Genomic DNA, 22,844 nt, shown 5'->3' on the forward strand with positions numbered 1-22,844 from the left:
AGGCCTAGCCGCAAAGATCAGTGAAGATTAGCCAGGGAATGACTGTTCAGTGCGTGGCCAAGGTCAAACGCTATGGAAATGCCGAGTTCTAGTGATGGGGAGAAACTGAAGAGACTTCAGTTCATTTTAGCCCCTTGGCATGAGGCTGGTACATAAGCTGGGCTAGGATCGAGAACGTTCATTCCAGTGTTTCATGGAGGAAGGCTTTAGTGCCATTGTCACCCTGTCTTCCTTCCAAAATCTTCTCCAATATTAGATTCATGGGAAAATTTTTTGGCAGCAATGGAATGGGGGAACGGATGGGGAGAGGGAAAAAGTCCTTCCAAACTCTCTTTCCTCTACAGGTAATTTATCCAGAAATCAGACTCTTCGAGTGGATTCTAGCTCCTTCCTCGCCTCCCATCCAAGGCACCTTCTCCTCCTTCTTACCTTCCTTCCCCTCCCACTGGGTTCAACATTAGGAGAGGAGAAAGCAGAAAGGACACAGCAGTTTGCACTCAGACCTCTGCAAGACATTGGACAGGGTCCCATCCCAACCATCCTCCTGCAAATCCCTCCCTGACCCCTGAAAGCTTGCTCTCCCTACTAGAAAAAACGGCTCCATGAAGACAGGGACCACGTTTGCCCTGTTCACCATTTTATCCCCAGCACCTCCCACAGCACATAGTAACTGCCCAATGTAGGTTTGTTTAATGAATCAGTGAGTGAATAAATTCATTATGTTAACAGGAGAATAGTGTGGAAATCAATGAATGCTGCTGAAGTGGATGATATTTCTTTATGTGTTACTACTTAAAAATAAGAGGAGGGAGCTGCTTCTAAATTCTGAACATGAGAACTGAATTAAACTAAATAGTAAGAAATTATGGGCAGCCATAAAAAATGGAGAATTTATTAATTGAAACTAAGCACTCTCCTAAAAAATGAATTTAAACACTGTGAAAAGAAAGAAGATAAACCAACTTCCCATTCTGTGCTTAAAAATTCCCTCAGAGCTATATTTGCCCCTGGTGCCCCTCCTGGGAAGTCACTCTGTGTTACCAAGCTCTGCTCGGGTGTGGGGACCCCATACGACTGACAAATCAAGTTGTTATCTTATGGAATTGGGCAGCCCTATAAGCTCCCTTGTGAAGTTACGGTGAAACCTTGCAAGTCTTGGAGGTTGTTAAAGAATCAGGAAGTGAGGAGGAATGCCAAGGTCATTAAGAACCATTATCTGATTCCAAAAGGGATGCCAGCAGGACGTAAGTGGGCAAGGAAGATCCAGTCTAGCCCTTTGCTACTCAAAGTGTGGTCTGTAACCAGCCGCTCTGGCATCCCAGGAGCTGATTAGGAATGCAGAATCTCAGCCCCAGCCCAGGCCTGCTGAACCAGTCTGCATTTTTGCATCATGCCCAGGTGACTCGTGCGCACACTGCAGTGTTTGGGCTCTCCTGTCTAGCCCGCTCTCAGTGCAACAGTAGAAGGAGAGTTTTGCTGCTTGTGAGACTGCAAGGGACATAATGGGAGATATAGAAGTTCAGGGTTAAAATCAGTGCTTTGGATCCATCGAGGCTTTACATGTGCCTTCCCTTCCACAACATCCCCCGAGAGCATGGGGAATAGAGGAGAGCAAGGAAGCAAGCACAGCCCCCAGTTAGCCTAGGGGTGACCCAGGCTGCAGGCGTCGTGCAGGCTGCAGCAATCCTAGCCTGCAGGTGGTGGAGTTGGAGCCTGGGGACTTCATCTCCTTCCCCTTGGACCAGTTGGAGAGTTTGGGACACTTGTAGAAAACGAGCATCCTCCAATGGGGGAAATGTGAACAAAAGAGGATCAATGTTGGAATGTAGCCATGGTGAATTCTGGAAAGAAATGCACTTACTGGGACAGTTTCAATTGCCTTGAAATGTGCTGGGCTAATTATCTTAGCGGACACTAATAAGCGTGATTCTTAGAGACACATGGTGACTGTAATAACTCGAAGATGAATATTGGATGACTGAGTTATTAGGGACTGGCCAGACTGCTGACCTCCCAAGCCCAGGGGGCAGCAATTCGCCCTTCAACCTTCCTGTGTCTTCCCCCCAAGCCCAAGATTTTTATTAAATATGTACCCAGCTACTGGGCAAGCTTTCCAGTCAATAAAACACCTGCCCCAGCCCGCGTATGGGGATTTACTTGGGGCTATCAGCAGCTTTTCCTGGCTCTGCTGTCCCTCGACTTGGGGTGAGGAGAGTCTTGCGGCAGAGAGAGAAGGAGCCATTTATTCAGCCAGGCACTCGCCCTAAGCCAGGGGTTGGCCTCCTCTAACCACTTGACATGCTGTGGTACTAACTTCAGTCCTTAGCCCCTAATCTAGTCTCAGAGGAGCCCTAGGACCAAAGCACCAGGCCTGTACCATGCCAGGCATCACTGCCTTTCCTCCAGCTTTCCAGGCCCTGCGTCATCCCGGGAGGGTCAGCCATGACCCCTGCTTCTAAGCCCACAGGACTCTTGCTCTCCCTGGATACGCAGGGCTTGCCCCTTCTGTGACTCTCATCCTCAACCTCCATTCCCCTTAGCTGTTAGCATCACAGGGCAGCCAGATCAACAGATGGCTCAAATGAGCATGAGGGAAAATGAAAGAAAAGGCTTTCTAGGGTTCTTCCTTAAGCCCCTACAATATGTTGTGGATGGATTTTGGGGACCCCTCTCCCTGGTCTAACAGGCAAAACTAGCAAGCAAACTGCAGCAGGCGTGAGTCAGTGCAGTAAAATCCCTGCTGCCCTGGGAAGCAGCCGTGCGGGCCATCTTCAAGCTGTGTCACAGTGACCTTGCAACCCCACACCTCATGACTGAAGATGCCACTGGACAGATCCACAGCAGGAAGAGATAAGGGGGGACCTCGCTCTCACTTTTCTCAGCTGCCTTTCTTAGAGATTGAGGGAATAATTAATGAACCTGGTCCTTGCCTCCCTCCACACACAGATAACGTCAGCATCTCTGAACTTGTTTGATGTATCACCAAGGAATTCTTGTTTATGTTACTGTCAATGGATAGTCTAGAGAAAAGCCCAGATGTTCTCCATCCCTATTTTTTTGGCATATATGAGATCTAGTTGTAAGGTTTTTTTCTTTTCCTCTTCCCTTCACATACACTGATTTGTGAAAGAGACATAAGCTGCACTTATGTCCACACACCTCCGAGCAATTCCATCAGAGCGCTCTGATGAACTGTTTTCCTGGGGTTCAAACTCCTCTCACTGATGATTGAATAACCTGCTTCGTATGTCACCTAGACTCTTTATTTCAGTCGACAATGCCCATTTAACAGTGACCTGGAGACAATGGCCACATATCCCCATTCCCCTCTCTTTTCTTCTTTGTTTTGTTGTTGTTTCATGTATAGCAGGCGGTGAAGTATAGAAATCTTTAGCATATATCTCGATGGATTATTACATATACCTCCATCCATAGAACAACCACCTAGTTCAAGAGTTAGGATATCTTGAGCTCCCCAGAGCCTCTCTCATGTCCCTTCCCGCACACGACAATAATCGCTGTTCAAGCCTCTGTCACCATAGACCAGTTTTGCATGTTTTTGAGCTTCATACAAATAGAATTATTATGTACTCTCCTGTGTCTAGCTTTTCTTTATTCAACATATTTTTGAAATTTGTCCATGTTGCTGTGTGTAGCATAGTTCATTCTCTTCTTATAGCTGTGTAGCATTCCATTGTCTGAATTTACCACAATGTATCCATTTAAAGGAGATTGACGTGGTTTTTTTAATTTGGGGCTATTATGAATTATATGTTTTCATGTATGTGTCTTTTGATCACATAACACCCATTTCTGCCAGGTGTGGAACATTACTATAAAGGGTCTGAGATTTTACTCTTCTTGCAGGCTTGCAAAGTAGCCTGACCCGTTTCCTGGAAGCTAGTGGAAGACACGAGACTCCCAGGTCAGAGATGAAGAGCAGTTTCATACCCACAGCAATAGCAACAGCCAGAGTATTTGCATTTTTGCACCAGTTCCTTGAGACCCAATTCCCACAGGGTAATTCAGAGAGGGCCAAATGATGCCTACACACACAGTAGTTTGCATTACAAAAGCTTAGGAACTCAAATCTTTTATAATGGACAGTAAGCGTGCCTACCCTTAGCTCTGGAGGGAGATAAAAATCTTCCCTTAGCTCCAGAAGGAGACTATATTTTAAGACTGTTTACTATACAAACATCCTTGAAAAGACAGTCTGGAACAAAGGACATTCAGTGCCTTGTTTGCAAGATGTGCAGAAATGCAAGAGACCAATGGAGAATTGTTTCCCAGCAGGTTTATGCCCTGGAGTGGAACTGCTGAGTTCCAATATATAGAGCTGGCATATATTTGGCTTTAGTAGATACTGCCAAAACATTTCCCAAAGTGGTTGTACCAATTTACACTCCTCCCATTAGCAGTGTCTAAGCTTTCAATTGTTCCACATCCTTGCCAAAGTTTGGTATCATTGATCTGTTTCACTTAAGCTACCCTGGGATGGCCATGCCTCTGTTTTTTCAGGGACTCTTCCACAAAGCAGGGCTGCTTAGATATTATTTATAATGATGGTTCAAATCAACATGAATATTATTGCCGTTATCAAATTTTCATTTGTCAACTATGGATTAATAGCCATATGCCAAGTGAGTTATGGGCAATGTGGGTCTGAGGCTCTGGGAAGCAGAAATATGCACAGGGCAGCCTTCTCTCAGGAAACACATTTTAAAGATAAAGAAAGTGGAGGTGGTTCCTATGCAGAGAGAGCTCAGCTTAAGGGAAGGCACTGTCTGTGCAATGCCAGTCAGACCCTGCCACCAGGGTATGATACAATGTGCTTCGTGTCTCCTTCAATCCTCACTTCAGCCCTATGAGATATTACAATTCCCATTTTATAGATGTAGAAAATGAAGCATAGAGAGGTTAATTAATGAGTTCATGATCTCACAGCTTTTAGTAGCAAAGCCAGGATTTGTACCCAAGTGGGTCTGACTTCAGAAATATTTTCTATCTCCTCTGCACCACTGTCTACTCTTGGTTAAATGACACACTTCCTATTTTAGGGACAGGCTCATAGGAAGGCCTAATTTGCTAAAGATTATTTGGGAATTAAGTCGGCTGTTGGAAGATGGTCTTTTGTGTGAAATGACCTAGTTCTCTGCTCTAGATTTGTGCATCTCCGGTATTAGCACATGGGTATTGAGTTGAAGGACGATGGGTTACATCCATGCGTGTGTGTAGACGTGGCATTTCCTGACAATGAGGCCGTTCTCAGTCTCAGTCATCCAGGCGAGAGGCAATTCCTCAGGTAGGAATCCAGAACTCTGAGCCGGGGTCCCAGGCAGACAGAGGGAAGCCCTACTCTTCTTACAGCCTTGTGTCTTTCGCCTAGAAGACTTGGAGGATGGCAAGTGTGCAGGCATGAATTCTTCAGTGGCGTGAGATTTGGAGACAGACTGAGAGCCAGGATGGGGCAGCCCTAATCTTGTACACAGTAAGCCAGGCCTGACCCTGAGCACGGGTCCAGTTTTAAAGTCTGGGTCCGAGTGAGCTCAGAATTGCTTCTGCTTCATTTCACTCTCAACTTGCAAATAAGCGGTTCAGAGATACACCCAGGATCAGAGACACAAGTGAATGCTGCTCCCCAGGACCTCCCACATTCCTCACAGACACCGGAAGTTCCATGTCTCAGCAGCCATAGGCTGTGGGAAGTCCACCAGGTCACAGTTGCCCAAAATCCCGATGGAAAGACCCGGGGTAAGGGGGTGGGAATGGAGGAAGTCACATCAACATTCTGGTGACATGCACACTTTTCTCGGGCCCTCTTGGATGGAAAAGTTTAAGACCCAAAGGAATTTATCCATTCTTAAAAAAAAAAAAAGGTACTGAGCTATTTTAGGTACCAGATAATGTTCTAGAGATACAGCAGTGAACATAATCAAGTTCCTACTCCCAAGAAAAAGCAGGGAAGACAGACAATACACAGATAAATATATGACCTACACTCTCTATATGCTGTAATATATATTATAATCCTATAGTATTGATAAATGCTATGAAGTAAGATAAAGCAGGGAAAGGAGATTGAGAGGTTTTTTAAAATAGGAAAGTGAAGGAGAGCCTCAGAGCAAAGCTCACTGTAGAGCAGAGATGTGAATGAAGCGTGAGAGTGAGCCACATGGATGTCTGGTGGTGTGCTAAGCAGAGGGAATAGACCACACAAAGGCCCCGTGGCAGGTATAGACAGCATGCTCAAAGAACAGCAAGAAGCCAATGTGCTTAGAGCAGAGTGAGCAGGGAGGGTGGAGACCAAAAAAGGATGAGGCCAGAGCGTGTTGGTTCTTGGATGGCCATGGCAGGGAGTTTGGGCTTCCTTCTGAGACTGATGGAAAACTGTTAAAATATTTAAGTCTGTACGAAGGCAAGAATGGATGCAAGAAGACTCACATATTCGTTTCCTAGGGCTGCCATACAAATACCACAAACTTGGTGCCTCAAAATCACAGAAGTTTATTCTCACACAGTTCTGGAATCCAAAATTCCGAAATCAAAGTGTCGGCAGGGCCACGCCCCCTCTGAAGGCTCTAGGGGAGGATCCTTCTTCCAGTTCTGGTGGCTCCAGGCATTCCTTGGCTTGCGGCCACATCATTCCAATCTCTACCTCTATGGCTGCATGGCCTTCTCTGCTGTATCTGCGTCTTCTCCTCTTTCTGTTTCCTCTAAGAACACTTGTCATTGGATTTAGGGCCTATCTGGATAATCCAGGATGATGTCATCTTGAGATCCTTAACTTATTTACATCTGCAAAGACCTTTTTCTCAAATAAAGTCGCATTTACAGGTTCTAGGGGATAAGAAGCAGACATATCTTGTGGGGCCACCTTTCAACCCACTACAACTAGTTAGGAGGCTATCACATCAGCCCCAATGGGCAATGAGGGTGACTTGCCTTAGGGTGGTGGCAGGCAGAGAGTGGCAAGTACAAGGATCGTGTTGGAGTGATAGGTCAGTGGGGAGGAGTCATTCCTTCACTCTCTCCACAAATATGTATTGGGTACCCACCATGTTCCAAGCACTACCAGCACTGGCAATACAGCAGGTATCAGATGCAATTCTCACCCACCTGGAGCTCACATCACAGTCCAGCAGGAAAACTGGACATTGAGTAAGTATGTTGCATGTTAAAAAGGAACACACCTGACCTAGCAGAATAAGGAACCTCTGAAGGAGGAATACAATTTGGCCAGACCGAAGGGTGCTCTGGGAGTAGGGGACGGCGAGCATGGAGAGTTCTGGCAGAGAGAGAGGAATTTGTGAAGTTTCTGGTCATAATGTCCTTGAAGAACCAGAGGAACAAAAATGGCATGTGGCCTTGGGGCAGCCTGGCCATCAGAATATCTCAGACCACCCAGGACACAGCTCTGCCCACTCATCGCCTGCTAACACAGCTGCTTCTGAAGTTTGCGTTCCCATAGGTAACCGTTTTTAGCAACCCACCCCCTCTCTAAGGTTTTGGGCACTGACTCCCAACATAGTGACCCCTGATACATGAGCAACGCTGTTGCCTGCAACCTGAGATTGTCCAGTCTGGCTGACGTTGTGCTCCCAGCATGCTAAACACACCTCCCTTGAGGCACTCCCGTGGTGCTGAAGTCATCCTACAGAGATGCTCATAGTTAACGGAGCTTCAATTAATTAAATTTTAACCTTTAAACTGCTCACACAGGCACCGGGTTTCACTTGCCAGTTGCAGATATAAAAGTCTGACTTCATAAAAAGTTACTTTTGAGAAGAAGTCTTTCATCTACAAGATTCATAAAACTCATTGGCATGCTCAAAACCTCACAGATGAAGGGGAGAGCCAAGGAATAAATGAAGATGGAGCAGCATTCCTCTGACTGTGTGGTTTGACTGCAGGCCTGCCCCTAACATTTGCAGGGCTCGAGGCAAATGTGTACATCTAAATACTTAAAAGTAAAGATCAAGGTAAGAGACTCTTAAAATACGTTCTACCCTCCTACCTTAATAATTATCCCCTCATAATAATCTGAAAGACCACACACCTCTCAACCAATGACCTGTCTCACTTTCTTCCTGATGAGGCTTAATCCTGCACAGTAATGAGTCTCATGCAAAGGCAAGTGGACACCCCAGCCCACACATCCAAGTTCTGCTCATCACATCTCCCCAAAATAGCCAGGCATTGGCCACATCTTGCATCAAATGGTCCGCCTTCTGGATGATGGATCCTAGAAATAGCACGGCCTGCCGGAAGCTGACTCAGAGCCATTGGGTAGGGAATTCTAGGATCCTAGATATCTGAAGAGTGGTCTAGAAGGGCCGATTCAGGAATTCTGGGTGGGTACAACCCATTAGCGCCTCATCCCTTGGGGAGGGGTATAGTTGGAGGAGGGTCAATAATCTTTGGATTGGATTGAAGTTACTTCCCAATGACTGTTAGCAGAAAATGGCTAAGGATGCATGAGTGCATCCAGCCTTTCATTAGGTCAATGGTCCTGCTGAGGCAGGGGAGGGTAAAGTGGGTCTAGATCGGTCTAGGAGGTAGACAGATTTCCTGGGTTGATCCAGCAGATTGTCCTTCCCAAACAACTTGTAAGAAGCAACCTGCTATTGATAAAGGAAATGCCTGAGGCTTGACTAATCTGGTAAAAAGTAAGAACAAAGAAAGTATGTCTTTGGCATGAGAAATTTCTGCATCAAAGCTTTTGTTTTACTTCTCACTATGGCAGCTAAGCACTCGTCAGTGCCCTCCTCCTGGTCAGAGCCCAGTGCATTTCTGTGTCCCATTCTGTGTCTCTGTGTCAAGTGCTGGGTGAGGAGCTGCCAGGAGACCTGCCTGATGAGCTCACAGCTATGGACTTACATAGACACACACACACACACACACACACACACACACACCCTACATATTTCTATAGCAGCTGAGAAGGAAAGGTAGAGGAAGGGTTGTCCCAATGAAGACAAACATCATTTCCATGGATGTGGTTAAGAACAGGGTTTCCATTTATGAATCATTAGTTCATTCATTCATTCAAGCAACAAATACTTATTGAGAGTCGACTAGATGCCGGACACTGCAAAGTGCTGGCTTTGCCCATCACTGGACTAGGCAGTGGACTAACTAAACACAGCTCTTGCCCTCGATGACTTCCAACCCAGTTGAGGAGAGAAGGCCATGGACTAGTGGTTTTCAATATGGGTTGAATTAAGCAGAGAATTGTATCGACTGATCTTAACTGCTGCTTGACTTCTCAGGTTAGGGAAGAAGGCAGCATCCCCATCTTACAGGGCGGATGGTCTCAAACAGACAACACCAGTTGGGACCACGGCTGACACACCTGGACTATACAAAGGACAAGAACCAGCATGATTCTCATATACGAAGCTGTCACTAATGCAACTATTGCTATAAATTTGTGTCGAGCCTCTATTGCATGGCAGCCCTGTGTTAGCGGTGAGGACACGTGAACAATGAGTCTCCATCCTGAAGGCGCTCACCAGGAAGGAAACTATTCATGTAGAAATCAGCTAAGCTGGGCAGCCAACGGCTAGCATCTAGGAACTAAAGAAGGGTCGTGGGAGTTTGAAGACTAAGTCATATTTTTGGTTTTTACAATGTCATTCACACGTTTCTTCTCAGCCCCTCACATAGCCAGGGACTGTATTTATAAGATGACCACCTTGGTCAGGAGGCTTTTGAGACCGTAGAACAGGTGCCCATGTTGACATCTGTATGGAACCCTGTCATTGTTTCTCACCCACGGGCTTTTGTTTTAAAAAATTTTCTCCACCGGAATTTTCATTTTCCTCTTTTTACAGTAATACTCATTTCCCTTTTTTCTAATTAATTAATGGCATATATAGCCCAAGACTCAAGGTTTCTATGTGTTTGGTAACCAATGGCTCCTTGCTCAATTTGCATAATTTAGATCACCAGTATAGACACTATGTATGCAGTGATATATCAGAGGCGAGGTCCTGATACTCTGAGGTGCCATCAGACCACCATAAGTCCTTGACTCAGTGGCCAGACACAGGGCTATTTAGGGAATAAGCTTCCGGGCCCATCCCTAAAGTGAAATATATCTCTGAAATATTTTAACTCATCTTCATAACTTGAAAACCACGAAGTTCATCAAGGAGAGTCCATTTCCAGCATCTGTTATGCTGATTAACAAACTACTAATTTCACCAATGAAAACCTCTGCAGAATTGTTAATTAGCAGCATCTGGTGTGGCTCAGAAATATGGATACTCATTGAGGCATTGTGGTCATTATCTCTGGAGTGTGGCCTTTCCAGTAAAATGTTAGGTGATCACCTCAGAGTGTGAATTCCTGATTAGGGAATTGACAGCCCCTAGAGTGGAGGTTAAAAATGTACACATTTATATCACCTTTTCTCCACCAAAGTGTTTTAAGGAAAATTATAGACATTATCACGCTGTCCACGTGAAGATCTCATCCATCTGTGTACCAGGTACAATTAAGTCTGGGGGAAAAGGACATGAGATGTGTTTTCTAAGGGAGATGTTCTCATCCCAGATGATAAAAGCCCGTTGTTGTTTTCTATCTCAGCTTAACTTACTACTCAACTGTTTGGAAGCATTCCAGAGTCCTCCTGGGTTTTGTGTACTCTCTGACAGTCATACTAGGTTTTGAGGAAGAAAGGTGGAGAGCCAGAGTGTCCCAGGAAAATGGAACAGGCAACCCTCAGCCTTCACTCTTGACTGTCCTTCTCAGAAACAGCGAGAATTTTTAAACGCTACAGGGTGGGACCTGGGAGCAGTTACAATGATTCTCTCTCCTTAGCAGACCTGGTTCCCAATTTGGTTCAGCCCTTGACTTTATCCCAATACTCCGATACCTGCCCTGAAATGTTACCCCCCGAACTCCCGCCACCTGCTCTTCCTCCCTGTGTGTGAAATGCATTGATAGCATCACTGCCGCTCCCGTTCACTCAGCTCTGAAAACTCCAGTTAATTAACTCTCACAAATAAGGGCATGAGCAAACTCAAAGCAAATGCCTGTCATTTGGAACTGGGTGCAAACCCTCCTTCAGCTGAAGTGCGTTAGCATGGCGCTGTCCCTGGGAGCAAGTGGAAGGGCAGAGCAGTCCTCTTAGTGGGCTTGCTGACCACAGGGAGCAGACGCTGGGGAAAGGGCCACGTGATTTTTCCAGGGGCAGGTTTCCTCTCTGGAGGCCAGGATTTGGAGGGATAGCCATTACCAACCGTGGGAGTGTGGCTGATCAAATTAAGAAAGGCGTTTTTAAATTCAATTACACCCTCAATGGAAATGGTCTCGCTAATGCATGGGGAAAAAAATTATACCCGGTCCATAAAGCCTAACATTTCTAAACCCAATTTTGTGCATTATTCTAAAGGTTAATTCAAGATCTCTCTTCCAAATGCAAAGTTAAACACAGCCAATGGGAGGAAGGCATTCCCTGACTGACGGAGGGGTTTATCAGGCTGTGAGAGTTCATTAGTTTTGATTGGTGTAATCACTAATGTTGCATTAACAGTTTAGTGAAGGAAAGCAATTACTCACACATCCTCTGTATTAGATGGGAAGATTAAAATTCATTTTCCAAAACGATTAGCATTTTGCCAATTAAAAGAATTCCTTCTCCCCACCAGCAGCCCTGTGACCTCGCTCACCCAAAGATCATTTAAATGAAACGTATTTTCCATCAGAAGATGGAGCGGGAAGAAATGAAGAATTAAGGCTGTTTATTCTTAGCGCTTTCTTGGGGCTCAGCAAGTACACGGGGCTCGATGAGTTTATAATGTCTCGCTCTATTTGCATAGTCATTCACTTCCATCACTTGGATATGCTCCCAGCTACTTTGTTACCCCGCAGCAATTAAAAAATGAAAAGGCTAGTGGAAGATGAGGTCAAAGAGAGCAACGCGACAGTCTAGGTGGAATGACCATCGCTAGGGTCCAATGGCTGGACAGGGCGGGGACTTGCAGCTGGTCCCCTCCTGAGCGCCAGCTTAGAACAGGCTCTGCTGGTGCTACCCACAGGAGCTCCCAAAAGCAGGAAGCTGTGTTTCTTGGGCCCTCCTACCGACTTCCACAGGGCACTGGGTGCCATCTTGGTGTCTCAGCTTGGCTTACGAGACTTCAGCAATACGATCCGACTCCTCTCAGCACCATGACCTACCTCCTCTCCATTTCCAGCAGGTCCTCCATCTACTAGCCACCTGGAACTTGTCATTTCTTAAACATCCCATGTTCTATATACCTGGCTCCTTCGAACCTGCTGTTCGCCCCGTTGGCAAACCTTTGGCCTATTTTGTTAGAGCATTCACCCTTCATGCTTGGCCCAGTGTAAATGTCACTTCACATTGACTAGAATAGCTACCTCCCCACTTTGTTCTCTCAGAGCCCCACTGCATCCTGCATTTGTGCATTCTATTGTAATATTTTACATAATCATAGTGAGCTACTGAGGCAAGAACAAGGAGCTCACTCTGTTCAGTATCCTCAGCCCCTTGCACATGTTAGATGGTGTACACATTTTTGACTGAATGGCTTCATGAATTGTAGGCATATATCTATCACCCCTACTCCCTCCATCAGCCTTATCAAATCTCAGCACAGCCAGGTCAAGATCAGCCAACACAAAGAAGAGAGAATTGAGACATTTGCATTCAGGTGGGCATTCCCTCTTGTGCCATTTCCAAAGGATACCTCACCCAGCACCATTTCCAAAGGGAGTCGAGCCTTGCTGACTGCATCTCTGGGCTCCTTTCCAGTAGGTCTCTGATTGAGTTTAACCCAGGGGAGGCACTGATAGGAGTTTGATGGGATGGAAGAAACGGAAGTCAAGATATTTCTTCCCCACTCCCACGCTACTTTAATTTCACATCTCTGATATTAGCTGCACAGAACAGGATGGAGAGGATGGAAAGTGGATCTGGAGAAGGGCATGTGGAGAATAGTCCAGAGGCCATTTCTGAGATGTGAATTTCAGGATGTTCTGTCATCATCGGTCAGCGTTGGGACAGGAGGCTGCAGGCCAAGTGCGATGTTGGGGTCTCTAGGCTCTTAGGGTGGCCTGTGCTCAGCCTGGGGTGTGCCCAGGGGCAAAGGTCAGCTGACCAGGATAGACACAAGCAGGCATGGATGGAGGCAGAAGGCCGCCAAAAGTCTTCACCCAAAACCACTTCTAAATGGAAATACCATCGTGATGTAATGCTTGATGTGGTTGTTTCAGCTGTTTGACAGGCAGTATTTCATTTGATCCCCTAAGAACCCTTGAAATAAATATTTTGCTGATGGGGAAACTGACTTAATCAAGGCTGCTGGACAAATAAACAGTGAAACAGTCTGGGTTCTGCTGATATCCAGCCTGTGATCTTCCCAATCTATGATCTGTGTCACCTTTAACTGGTCTGGGCTCCATTCTCAGCTGCAACTGGTATGAGCTGTGTGACCTTGGGCAAGTGACTCAGCCTCTCTGTGTGTCAGTTTCTTCGTCTATAAGACAAACATAATATGTTTCTCTTATGTTTGTTGTAAAGAATAAGTGAGAGAGAGGGGCTTCTCAGAGCCAGGGAGAGGGGACAGCATGTGGGGCTTTCCATGATAGGCCAAGACTGGGTCCACTTGAGCTTAGCAGAAGAAGCTGACCTTCTGCCAGGCCTGAGACTGCTGGAAGGACCTGACAGGGGCCTTGCGCCTGGTTGACAGAGTCTGTGAGCCTGGCTTCTTGTATGATCCCAAGGGATGGGAAGGATTCCCCTCCCCCACTGACTAAATGGTACATGCCACCAGCAGGCAGGTGGGAATGAAGCCAGATTTAATTTTATTTTTTTTAAAGGAAATTGATCTTTTCTGTGAAAAATTAAATGAAATAATTATACAAAAAAATACCTACTTTCCACAATGCCTAACAATTAGTAGATGCTACATACCCATTGGTTCCCTCCCCTGTATTTAACCCTAAAGGGTAAGTCAGACACATCACAAGCAGGATTCTGGAGCCCAGCCCATTCCTTACATAGGCCTGGCAGGTATGCCGGATGGGCGACAGCCAGCTGCCCAGTGGCTGCCATCCAGGAGCAGGGCAGGAACTACTGGAAGGGCCTGTAGCTCACACTCCAGGTCCGCAGCACTCCCAGGGGAAGAACACAGAACCTGGCAGCTGGAGCTCACAGCTCCACAGCAGAGCTAGTCGGGCTCCCACTTGCCTCCAGGTCACGTCCGCCACAGGGTGGCCAGCCCAGCACACCTGTGCATGCGGGTGTGCCCTGCATGCCCTAAAGAGAGGCAGCTAGCCAGGCCTCTGTTGTTAGCCACACTCAGCCCAGGAGCAGTGTGAAAGGCCTTGGCCCTCATCCTCTACTCGCTGGAAAGGAACCAAAGGGAGGTGAGGAGGGCAGTGCCCCAAGGCACCCGCTTTCCAGGAAAGCCTTGGAGAGCTAGGGCACAGCACTCACTACCCAAGGGCAGAAAACGGCTGCCACGTGGTGGCCTCACGCCTGGAGCGCCCTGCAGAGCTGCCACCTCCACAGCACAGCCTGCATCTTGCAGGCTAATTAAAGGAAAAAAGAACACGAACTCGAGGAATGGAGGAGGGAGCTGGAGGCGGGGATGACTGGGGGGGTGGGTGGCGGCGGGGCGGGCAGGGATGCTGCTGTGTTCAGAGTCAGGAGGCGTGAAAATGAATCCCAGGCTTTCGCTGACGAGCTTTGTAACCTCGGGCATGTTACTAGGGAGCCTGTTTCTTCAGCTGAAAAATATGAATCACAGACCTCCTGTCACAGGGAGGACCCATGTGAAAACCACAATTAATTACATGCATACTAATGTCTGGACCACCCACACTAAAAAGATCGGTGTTTATTTGGGTCACGGCTGTACCCCTAGTCGCTGCCGGGTTTGGCCGTAGCAGGTACTCAGTTAATGTTTACTGATGTCTGATCAGAAGCTGCTGTCACAGCTCCTGGTGTGTGGAGGGCATTTGTGTGCACACTGCCACGAGGAAGTAGAGGTGAGGAGAGTCTCGGGGTGGAGGGTGCCTAGTGGTGAGCGCCCAGGAGACTGCTCCAGAGCAGAGAGCCCGGAGCAGGGCAGAGGTGTGCCTGGTGGGGTGAAGTCCCGGGAGTCCCAGGTGGGCCTTCCTCCCTGGGAACTGTGGCCAGCTGCCCAGAATCAGCTGTGCGCCCCACCCGCTGCCTTAGGACCCAGGAGAAGGGCACCCGACGTCACAACCCCTGACAAATGGGCACTTACTGAAATTTTGTTTTAAGAGTAATAGTAATGATAAAATAGGGGTAAAAATCCATTAATCTTGATTGCATGCAAAAAAAATCAACAGTATCAGAAAAGGAAAACATTGATTTTTTTGTTCTTTATGGCTAATGACCATCATAATGCATTGTTTTTTGAGGGGGGAAATTGCCTATTTGCTTGAGTATCTTATTAAAGAATCAGAAAGGCATAAATGTTGCATTTTCTTAGACTGAGTTTTTGAAAACTCAACCACCAAAGATATCCACTGTGTTCCTCATTTCTTTTTTTTTTTTTTAGTTTTTAGTGGGTTTTTTTTTTTTGAGGAAGATTAGCCCTGAGCTAACGTCTGCTGCCAATCCTCTTCTTTTTGCTGAGGAAGACTGGCCCTGAGCTAACATCCATGCCCATCTTCCTCTACTTTTTTTTGTATGTGGGACGCCTACCACAGCATGGCTTGCCAAGTGGTGCTATGTCTGCACCTGGGATCTGAACCAGCGAAAGCCAGGCCACCAAATTGAACATTCGAACTTAACTGCTGCACCACCAGGCCAGCCCCGTAGTTTGTTTTGTTTTGTTTTGTTTTAAATTTACTATTAGATTTGAAAAAATCTCTTCTTGCACGAGAAATCTTTCGAAGGAGCTTTTATTTTTAATTGGGTAAATTTAGGTTCTATACTGAGATGAAATGACATGGAGAAGACAGCATCTAAATTTGGCCAAACATTTAATTTTGTCTCATAAAAATATTTGTCTAAACAGATAATAAGAAGTGTTGGCAAGCATGTGGTGAAATTGAAACCCTCTTACATGGTTAATGGGAATGTCAATGGTGTTGCTACTTTGGAAAACAGTCTGGCAGTTTTCTTCATTTCTTAAGAAATGGAACTTTCTCTGCCTGCACTGGAGAGTCTGCTTTTAATACTTTGAACACCAGGGAGTCTCAGCCAGGTGGAGCCCGGTCTCACGCCCACTAACGTTCTTCTCTTTCTCCCGCAGTATGTGTCCAGCCGACGCGCCATCACTCAGAGCGCACCAGAGCAAGGCAGCTTCCCCCCTCACCACCACACCCACCACCACTGCCATCATCGTCCCCACCACCACCTCTGCCACCATGCCCGGCCCCACCACCTCCACCACCAGGAGGCAGGGCTGCACGCTGCCCAGGTGACACCCTGCCTGTGCCCCTTGTTCTCTTGCCAGTGGGAAGGCCACCTGGAGGTGGTGGTGCCCCACCTGCGGCAGATGCACCGGGTGGACATCCTCCAGGGAGCTGAGATAGTCTTCCTGGCCACAGACATGCACCTCCCTGCGCCAGCTGACTGGATCATCATGCACTCCTGCCTCGGCCACCACTTTCTGCTGGTGCTTAGGAAACAGGAAAGGCACGAGGGGCACCCACAGTTCTTTGCCACCATGATGCTGATTGGGACCCCCACCCAGGCTGACTGCTTCACCTACCGCCTGGAGCTCAACAGAAATCATCGGCGTCTCAAATGGGAGGCTACCCCCCGGTCTGTCCTTGAGTGTGTGGACTCAGTCATCACTGACGGGGACTGCCTTGTCCTCAACACCTCGCTGGCCCAGCTCTTCTCCGACAACGGCAGCCTGGCCATTGGAATCGCTATCACCGCGACAGAGGTCTGCTCCTCCGAAGCCGAGATGTGAAGCAAGAGGCCACCGGACGCTCACACGCGGCCACCCGTCCACCAGGAAACTCTGCCTGAGCCCCTCGGATCTCCGAACGCCAGGACTCTAGACTTCTTTTTATTCTTCTCCCTCCTTCCTTCCTTTCTTTTTTTGTCTCAGGTACTTTGTGGTATTCAGTATTTGTCTGCCATGGGCATTATATTATGTAAACACCCTGTGATTCAAGCTCTTGGTGTGATGTTTGTCCTGATTTGTTGGTATAGTTTTATAGAACATTTTTAATCAGATTCAATCAGAATGGTTATTTCCTGCCACCCACAACTCCCTTCTCCACTGCTTCCAAAATGAGCAAAAGCCACAGAGACCAGGAAGCAGACTGTTGGGTTTGAAAGGAGACAGTGTCCAAAGCATTTATTCCTTCTCTTTTCAGCCTATTTCAGAGCAAGCTAACTCTGAAATCTGGGAGGATAGCAGGTTGGGGAAGTGGACCTAGACAGCTCAGAGAGATATTTCAGACCAACCAGACACAACTCTGACACCTTCCCATGGACCCCAGGGTCAGAGCCAAGCTGCCTGGACTCGAGGATCTGGCGTCTCCTCGGAAGCCAGGCCACTGGGCTGGGGCACCATCATGGAGGAGTCCTCCAGGTTGATCCCGGGGCTCGGGGAGTGGACAGCAGTTGAGCCCTCTTTTGGCAGCTGCCGTGGGCTTGCTCTCAGCCTGGGCCATCTTTCCGTGTTCTGGAATCAAAGTCCTCAAGTTCTGGGTGCTTTCTCGGAAATGTTTTTACCCTCTGTTGAGCGAGTAGTAAGAAAGGATAAGGCAACATGCAGGGGAAGAGAAACAGCTGAAACAACAAAGGATAAAATTAATCTCCCATCTCTGGGAGGGCGTTCTCTCCTCAGAGAGTTTTATTATCAGGTCATAAAATCCATCGATCCCCTCACTAGGATGGAGCATTTTGGTGTCATGCAAAGAACCCCCTTTGCTCTTGATACCTCATAAACCAGAACCCCAACTCAGCATCAAACCCAGGGGACTCGGAGGGTGTGCCCAGTACTTCTGACCTAGAGGTCAGAGGTCCCTCATGCACCTGGGAGTGTCCTCTTTCCTTTCCTTATTTTCTAGAGTGCTCTGAGGGCCCCATTCAGCACACAGACTTTATCACTGGTCAACTCTGTATTCAGCACCCTGTCGTAGTGTGAAAGAAAAGGTAACGAAAATCCATCTTGCCTCTGCATAGACTGCTTTCTCGTTTTTGTTTGTCAGAACAGTTCCATATCTTCTTGTGGAATATCCACAAGGTACCCTCTGGTGTGTTTGAAGAAGGTAAGCATGTGCAGTCAGCTTTGTCTCTTCTGGTCAAAGTTGAAGGCCCGTAAGCCTGCCAGCAGTCCCTCGTCTTGCCGATTTTGTTCTCCCCTCTGCCACTCTCCAGTTGCTGAGAAGTACGGCACCCAAACCCCAAACGACACTCATTAGAATCCAGGGGGCTTTTCGCCAACCAGACGTGCTCTCTGCCCCGTTCACTCCCCTCCACCATCTTGGATCCTGGCAGGCCTCTAAGTGAGTACTTAGTTTCCTGCAGCTTGTCCTGATTGGCTATCAGGCGTCTATTTCCCACCAAAAATAGTTGATCCTGAAACAACACCCTTCCCCCAAAAACTGGTAATCCTCCAGCCACTTGTGCTGCCAGCCCCACCCCAAGCACCAGAAGGGTGACACCTGTCAATAGATTCCATAATGCGGCCCCTCTAGTCACACAGTAATTGCTGGGACCCTGGGGCCGAGCTTCCATTCCGTTAGAGCCGTTAAGGGGGTCGATAAACAACAACATCAGATCTGCAGTCCCAAGGAAGGGTTGTAACCTACTTGCTCTGTCAGAACATCCTACCAGGGCACGAGCTCCCCCCTGGAACCACACAGACAGCCCTGGAAAAAGCTGAAGCTGTCTGGCCAGCCCTGGGAGAGGTGACTTCCTTGGCTCCTTACTGCATCCCCAGGCCCTTCCCCAGAACCTAAGACCTCCTTGCTTGGAAGTCTGATGCCTCTGGAAGCCACAGTTCCTCCCCTGGTTTCTGATACCCAACCACTTTGAAAACACTCTGTAGCATCACAGGTGCCCCAGATAAACAAACAAACAAAACCTCGATAAGAATATAATTACAGTTCACAGGGCCTTAGGCTCCTGCAAATGTCACCTCTGCCTTCTTGTTGTGCCAAGTTACCTGAGCCAAACTGGGAATAACTTCAGGTTATTATTATTGCACATGAGACTGAGTTATGAATAAGCGATCCCAGATGGGAACTGGTATTTTTGGTTCCTAGAAACCTTTAGAATAAAGGGTAGAAATGTGTTATTTTTGTCCATATATGGTGCTCCCAAGAAGGCCTTCCTCTCCCCGTGTGAAGAATTGAAGAAAAAAGAACAAACTTGAAACAATGAATGGGGAGTAGAAAATGGTATCAAGACCATGTGTTGTGTTGAGCTTTATAGTCACAAAGGGCTCCCTCATTCGAGTCTCAGGTCAATCCTCATCAGTATCCTCAATATACGAAAAAAATAGAGGTTCAGAGACACGAAATGACCTTCCTAAGGTCACATAGCAAGTGGTTGGGACCACGATTAAAACCTGGCCAATGAACGCAAACTTGGTGTTCTTAAAATAGAAAGATTGACCCAAAATATTCAGCAATGTTCCCGTCTTACCAGTGGACTGTGGGCCTGAGGGTCAAGTGGGTCTTGGTTCTGGGGTATTTAGGGGAGCAGGGAAGGGAGACTGGGGTGGCTTTGCTTTTGGAGGCATCTTGGCTTGAAGAACTGGTCAACCTGGAGGCAGGGGTGGGGTGGGGAGGAGTGGGGACCACCTGTGGAGTCTTCAGTGCCCTCAGGCCCTTTCTGTACATCACCCACTCTACGCTCCTCATTCTTAGACTCCCAGGAGCCTGTCCAGTGAGGAGCCCTGGGATCTGGTTGCCTCATTCACACCTCGATGCTCCATTAATGACTCACCCTCTAAGGAGTATCTGCATTTTAAAAGTAGGCCTAGGGAGACAGCAGTACTTACAGCAAGAAATGAGTTACCAGTATTTGAACCTTTTTCCGGAGGTGTAGACAAGCCTCCCCTTGAGGCTGAGCCTGCAGAAATGGTCGATGCTGAAATGGCGTTCGGGCCACACAGAGAAGATCGTCTCTAATGACTGGTCTCTGCGTGGACTTGCATCTGGGGTAAATCCCATCGCTACCTGTGGCTACTGTAGACGTTTTAGAAATGGATCAGGTTAATAGTAATATTACTTGGCTACCATTTACTGAGGGTTTACTAGGTGACCCAGCAGGCTAAGTACTTTGAAGATATGATCTCATTTAATCCCCATGACAAAGTGGTACAATTATTGTACCATTGAGAAACTTGAGCTAAGAGAGTTTAGACACTTGTTTAAGGTCTCACAGCTAGCAAATGGTAGAGCTGGGCCTGGAACCCAGCATGTCTAGCTCCAAAGTCAGACTTCTGACCAATGTCAACTATGTCATTTCTATGAGTTCATGGACCCAAAACAGAAAGTCTCTATGGCATAGACGACTTTTAGTACTTTAGTACTAAAATTGCCCTTTCATTTTTCCTTTTTCTTCCTCTTTTCCCAGCCCAAAACAGAGTGGTGTGCTGGAGCTGGCTTGTATAACACTTGTTAAATTTTGTAAGAAATTTTGCAAGCTGATTGTTAAGCATAGCCATTACTAAAAATTAAATTATATAAATTTACAATTAAATAAGTTATATTTTAAAAAAGCAATAAATACTCAAAACTCACTACTTCCTATTTTTCCCACTAGCACTTTTTTATTTCTATGCTCTTGAGGTTATTTACCTCTATCACATCTATATGGTGGACGTACTATGTAACGACGTGCTACAGTACATCTCCCAGCTCCACTTTTAGTGACATCATGGTAACAGTTTGAAATTGGCCATGATGGTAGTATTTACACCCTGGAAATTGGCAGGTGCTTTAAGGCAGAGAGCTTTCCCCCTCAGAGAGCTAGTTGTTAAACGATTACCAGCACACCACTGCCTAGACATCTCTGATGCACACAGTAGGGTGGGGAGAGAGGACTTTGGAAGGAGAAATGAGATCCTGGTAGCCACCCTGACAGTGGCACAGATGACAGCCATGCCAGCCAAACAGCAAATTATCGGGAAAAAATAAACTGTTCTGGAATGGAGACTCTGAGACTTCTAAGCAGCCTAAGGGGTATTCCCTGCCCTCCTCCAGACATTTCTCTATTGTTGTCAGTGTGAAAAGTTGTAGCTGATGACTTTTGTGGAAAAATCCTGACTCCACAAAACCAGCCTATTGGCCATCCCAATCCAAGAAGTAAAACCAAGCGCTACAAAACTGGAATTTCCTATTACTTGTTCGTATAAGTCATCTTTCTTACCTCTACATGTAGACCAAAATTTAATCTAAAGAAATATTTTACTTAGAGAGACTAAAAATATCCAAGAACTGAGAAGGGCACAGTGAGCCGTGGTTTCAAATATCACAGAAATGTGTGACCTCGAAAGTGGAACCCTTACACAGCACAAAGCTGAGGGACAGGAGAGGGAATGAGTCAAAGGATGTCACATGAAGAATGGAGCCAAGAGCCTTTCTTTCCCACTCTGGCTGCTTCACTTCACTGCAAGCTGACAAGGACCGTGTTCGTAATCTGTAGCCCACCCAGACCAATACTCTTTCTAAATTAAGGGCATGGTTACCGCTAGATAAAAGTCACAGGAGATGCCAGGCTGAGTGCCTTGAAGCAGACAGAATCTCCAAGGTCAACAGTGAATCAGTTACTCTGATCCCAGTGGTTTCAGTGTAAGGGTTGGAAGAAGAGAAGCTTGCTGAAGCTTCTACTTGGATCCAATTTCTGGTGGAAGGAGAAGGGATCGTGGACTGGACAATAAAGAATTATGCTTCGATTAAAGTTCAATTACAAATAGCATCAATAGTAGAGTCTCCTAGTAGATCGTTAGACCTCCAGACTGTTTGTTCCTAAGATTTCCTTCAAGAATTGGTGAGCTCTCTGTTGTGTTAACCTGGAGAACGGCAGCCAAGAAAAACTCTACTGAAAAGAGATCTGTTGTAGATAACATTGATTTTTCCCCAAATCAGGTTATCACATGGGTTGCCTACATGGATTAGAGTTTGTCTTTTCCAATATTGTATGAAAATATTTCAGCTTGAGTACTGTACTATAAATACACCCCTCCCTTTTGTAACATTTTTTTAGGGTATTGAGATAAGAAAGAGAAGGGCAATGGAGTCTTTTATTTAACCTGAACTGATGTATATATAAGTTTCTAGGCTTTCTTATGGTGTTAAAGGCAATGGGAAGAAGCAGACTTAGAATGCTACCTTGTCTCTACCCGGTCTCCCATAAAAAATGTCATTAAATTGCATTTGATATTGTTTCCTTGAAGCCTTTGGAGTTGCTTTTTGTTGTCGTTGGGTTTTTTCCCTCTCCACAGGCTACTGTGCAACATGAGGGAATAGAAACGAAACATTACAAGGGAAAGTGCAATTATCAGAAATTCACCAGCTGCCACATTTTGACTTATGTTTCATTATCTTCCTCCTCTTTTCATTGTTGCTTCCATTTTAAAGTCATAATTGGATGTAAGGAAGAAAGTGCTACTGGAGGTAAATAAAAGCCCTGGCAACTAATTTGCCCCCAATACTACTGCAGTTTACAGTGCTGTCCTGAGAAGAGGAGTAAAGCACCTCTCAGTGGATTGCGAAGAAAGAGACAGGCCCCCACCCCTGCCCCACTTCCTCGCAGTGCCCCTTATCTCATCTCTCCCCTGCCTCTGCCTGACAACAGTGTCCCTGAAATTTGCTTCTGGGCCTATCAGATCAGTTGTCAAGGGAGCTTTCATGGTTTAATT

At 46.6% G+C, this 22,844-nt stretch overlaps 1 protein-coding gene across 1 annotated transcript in view; it reads left to right on the forward strand.

Annotated features, from left to right (window-relative positions):
• The window catches only part of SIAH3 (siah E3 ubiquitin protein ligase family member 3), a 71,422-nt gene extending 52,102 nt beyond the window's left edge, over nt 1-19,320 (forward strand). Inside the window, exon 2 of the mRNA XM_014838891.3 lies at nt 16,260-19,320. Within this exon, the coding sequence (XP_014694377.3) occupies nt 16,260-16,928 (669 nt within the window). The 3' untranslated portion in view covers nt 16,929-19,320. The remainder of the gene's footprint in view (nt 1-16,259) is intronic.
• Nucleotides 19,321-22,844: the final 3,524 nt, after the last annotated feature.

This window comes from Equus asinus, chromosome 11, assembly GCF_041296235.1.
Source record: "Equus asinus isolate D_3611 breed Donkey chromosome 11, EquAss-T2T_v2, whole genome shotgun sequence".
In the NCBI taxonomy this organism is placed as follows: Eukaryota; Metazoa; Chordata; class Mammalia; order Perissodactyla; family Equidae; genus Equus; species Equus asinus.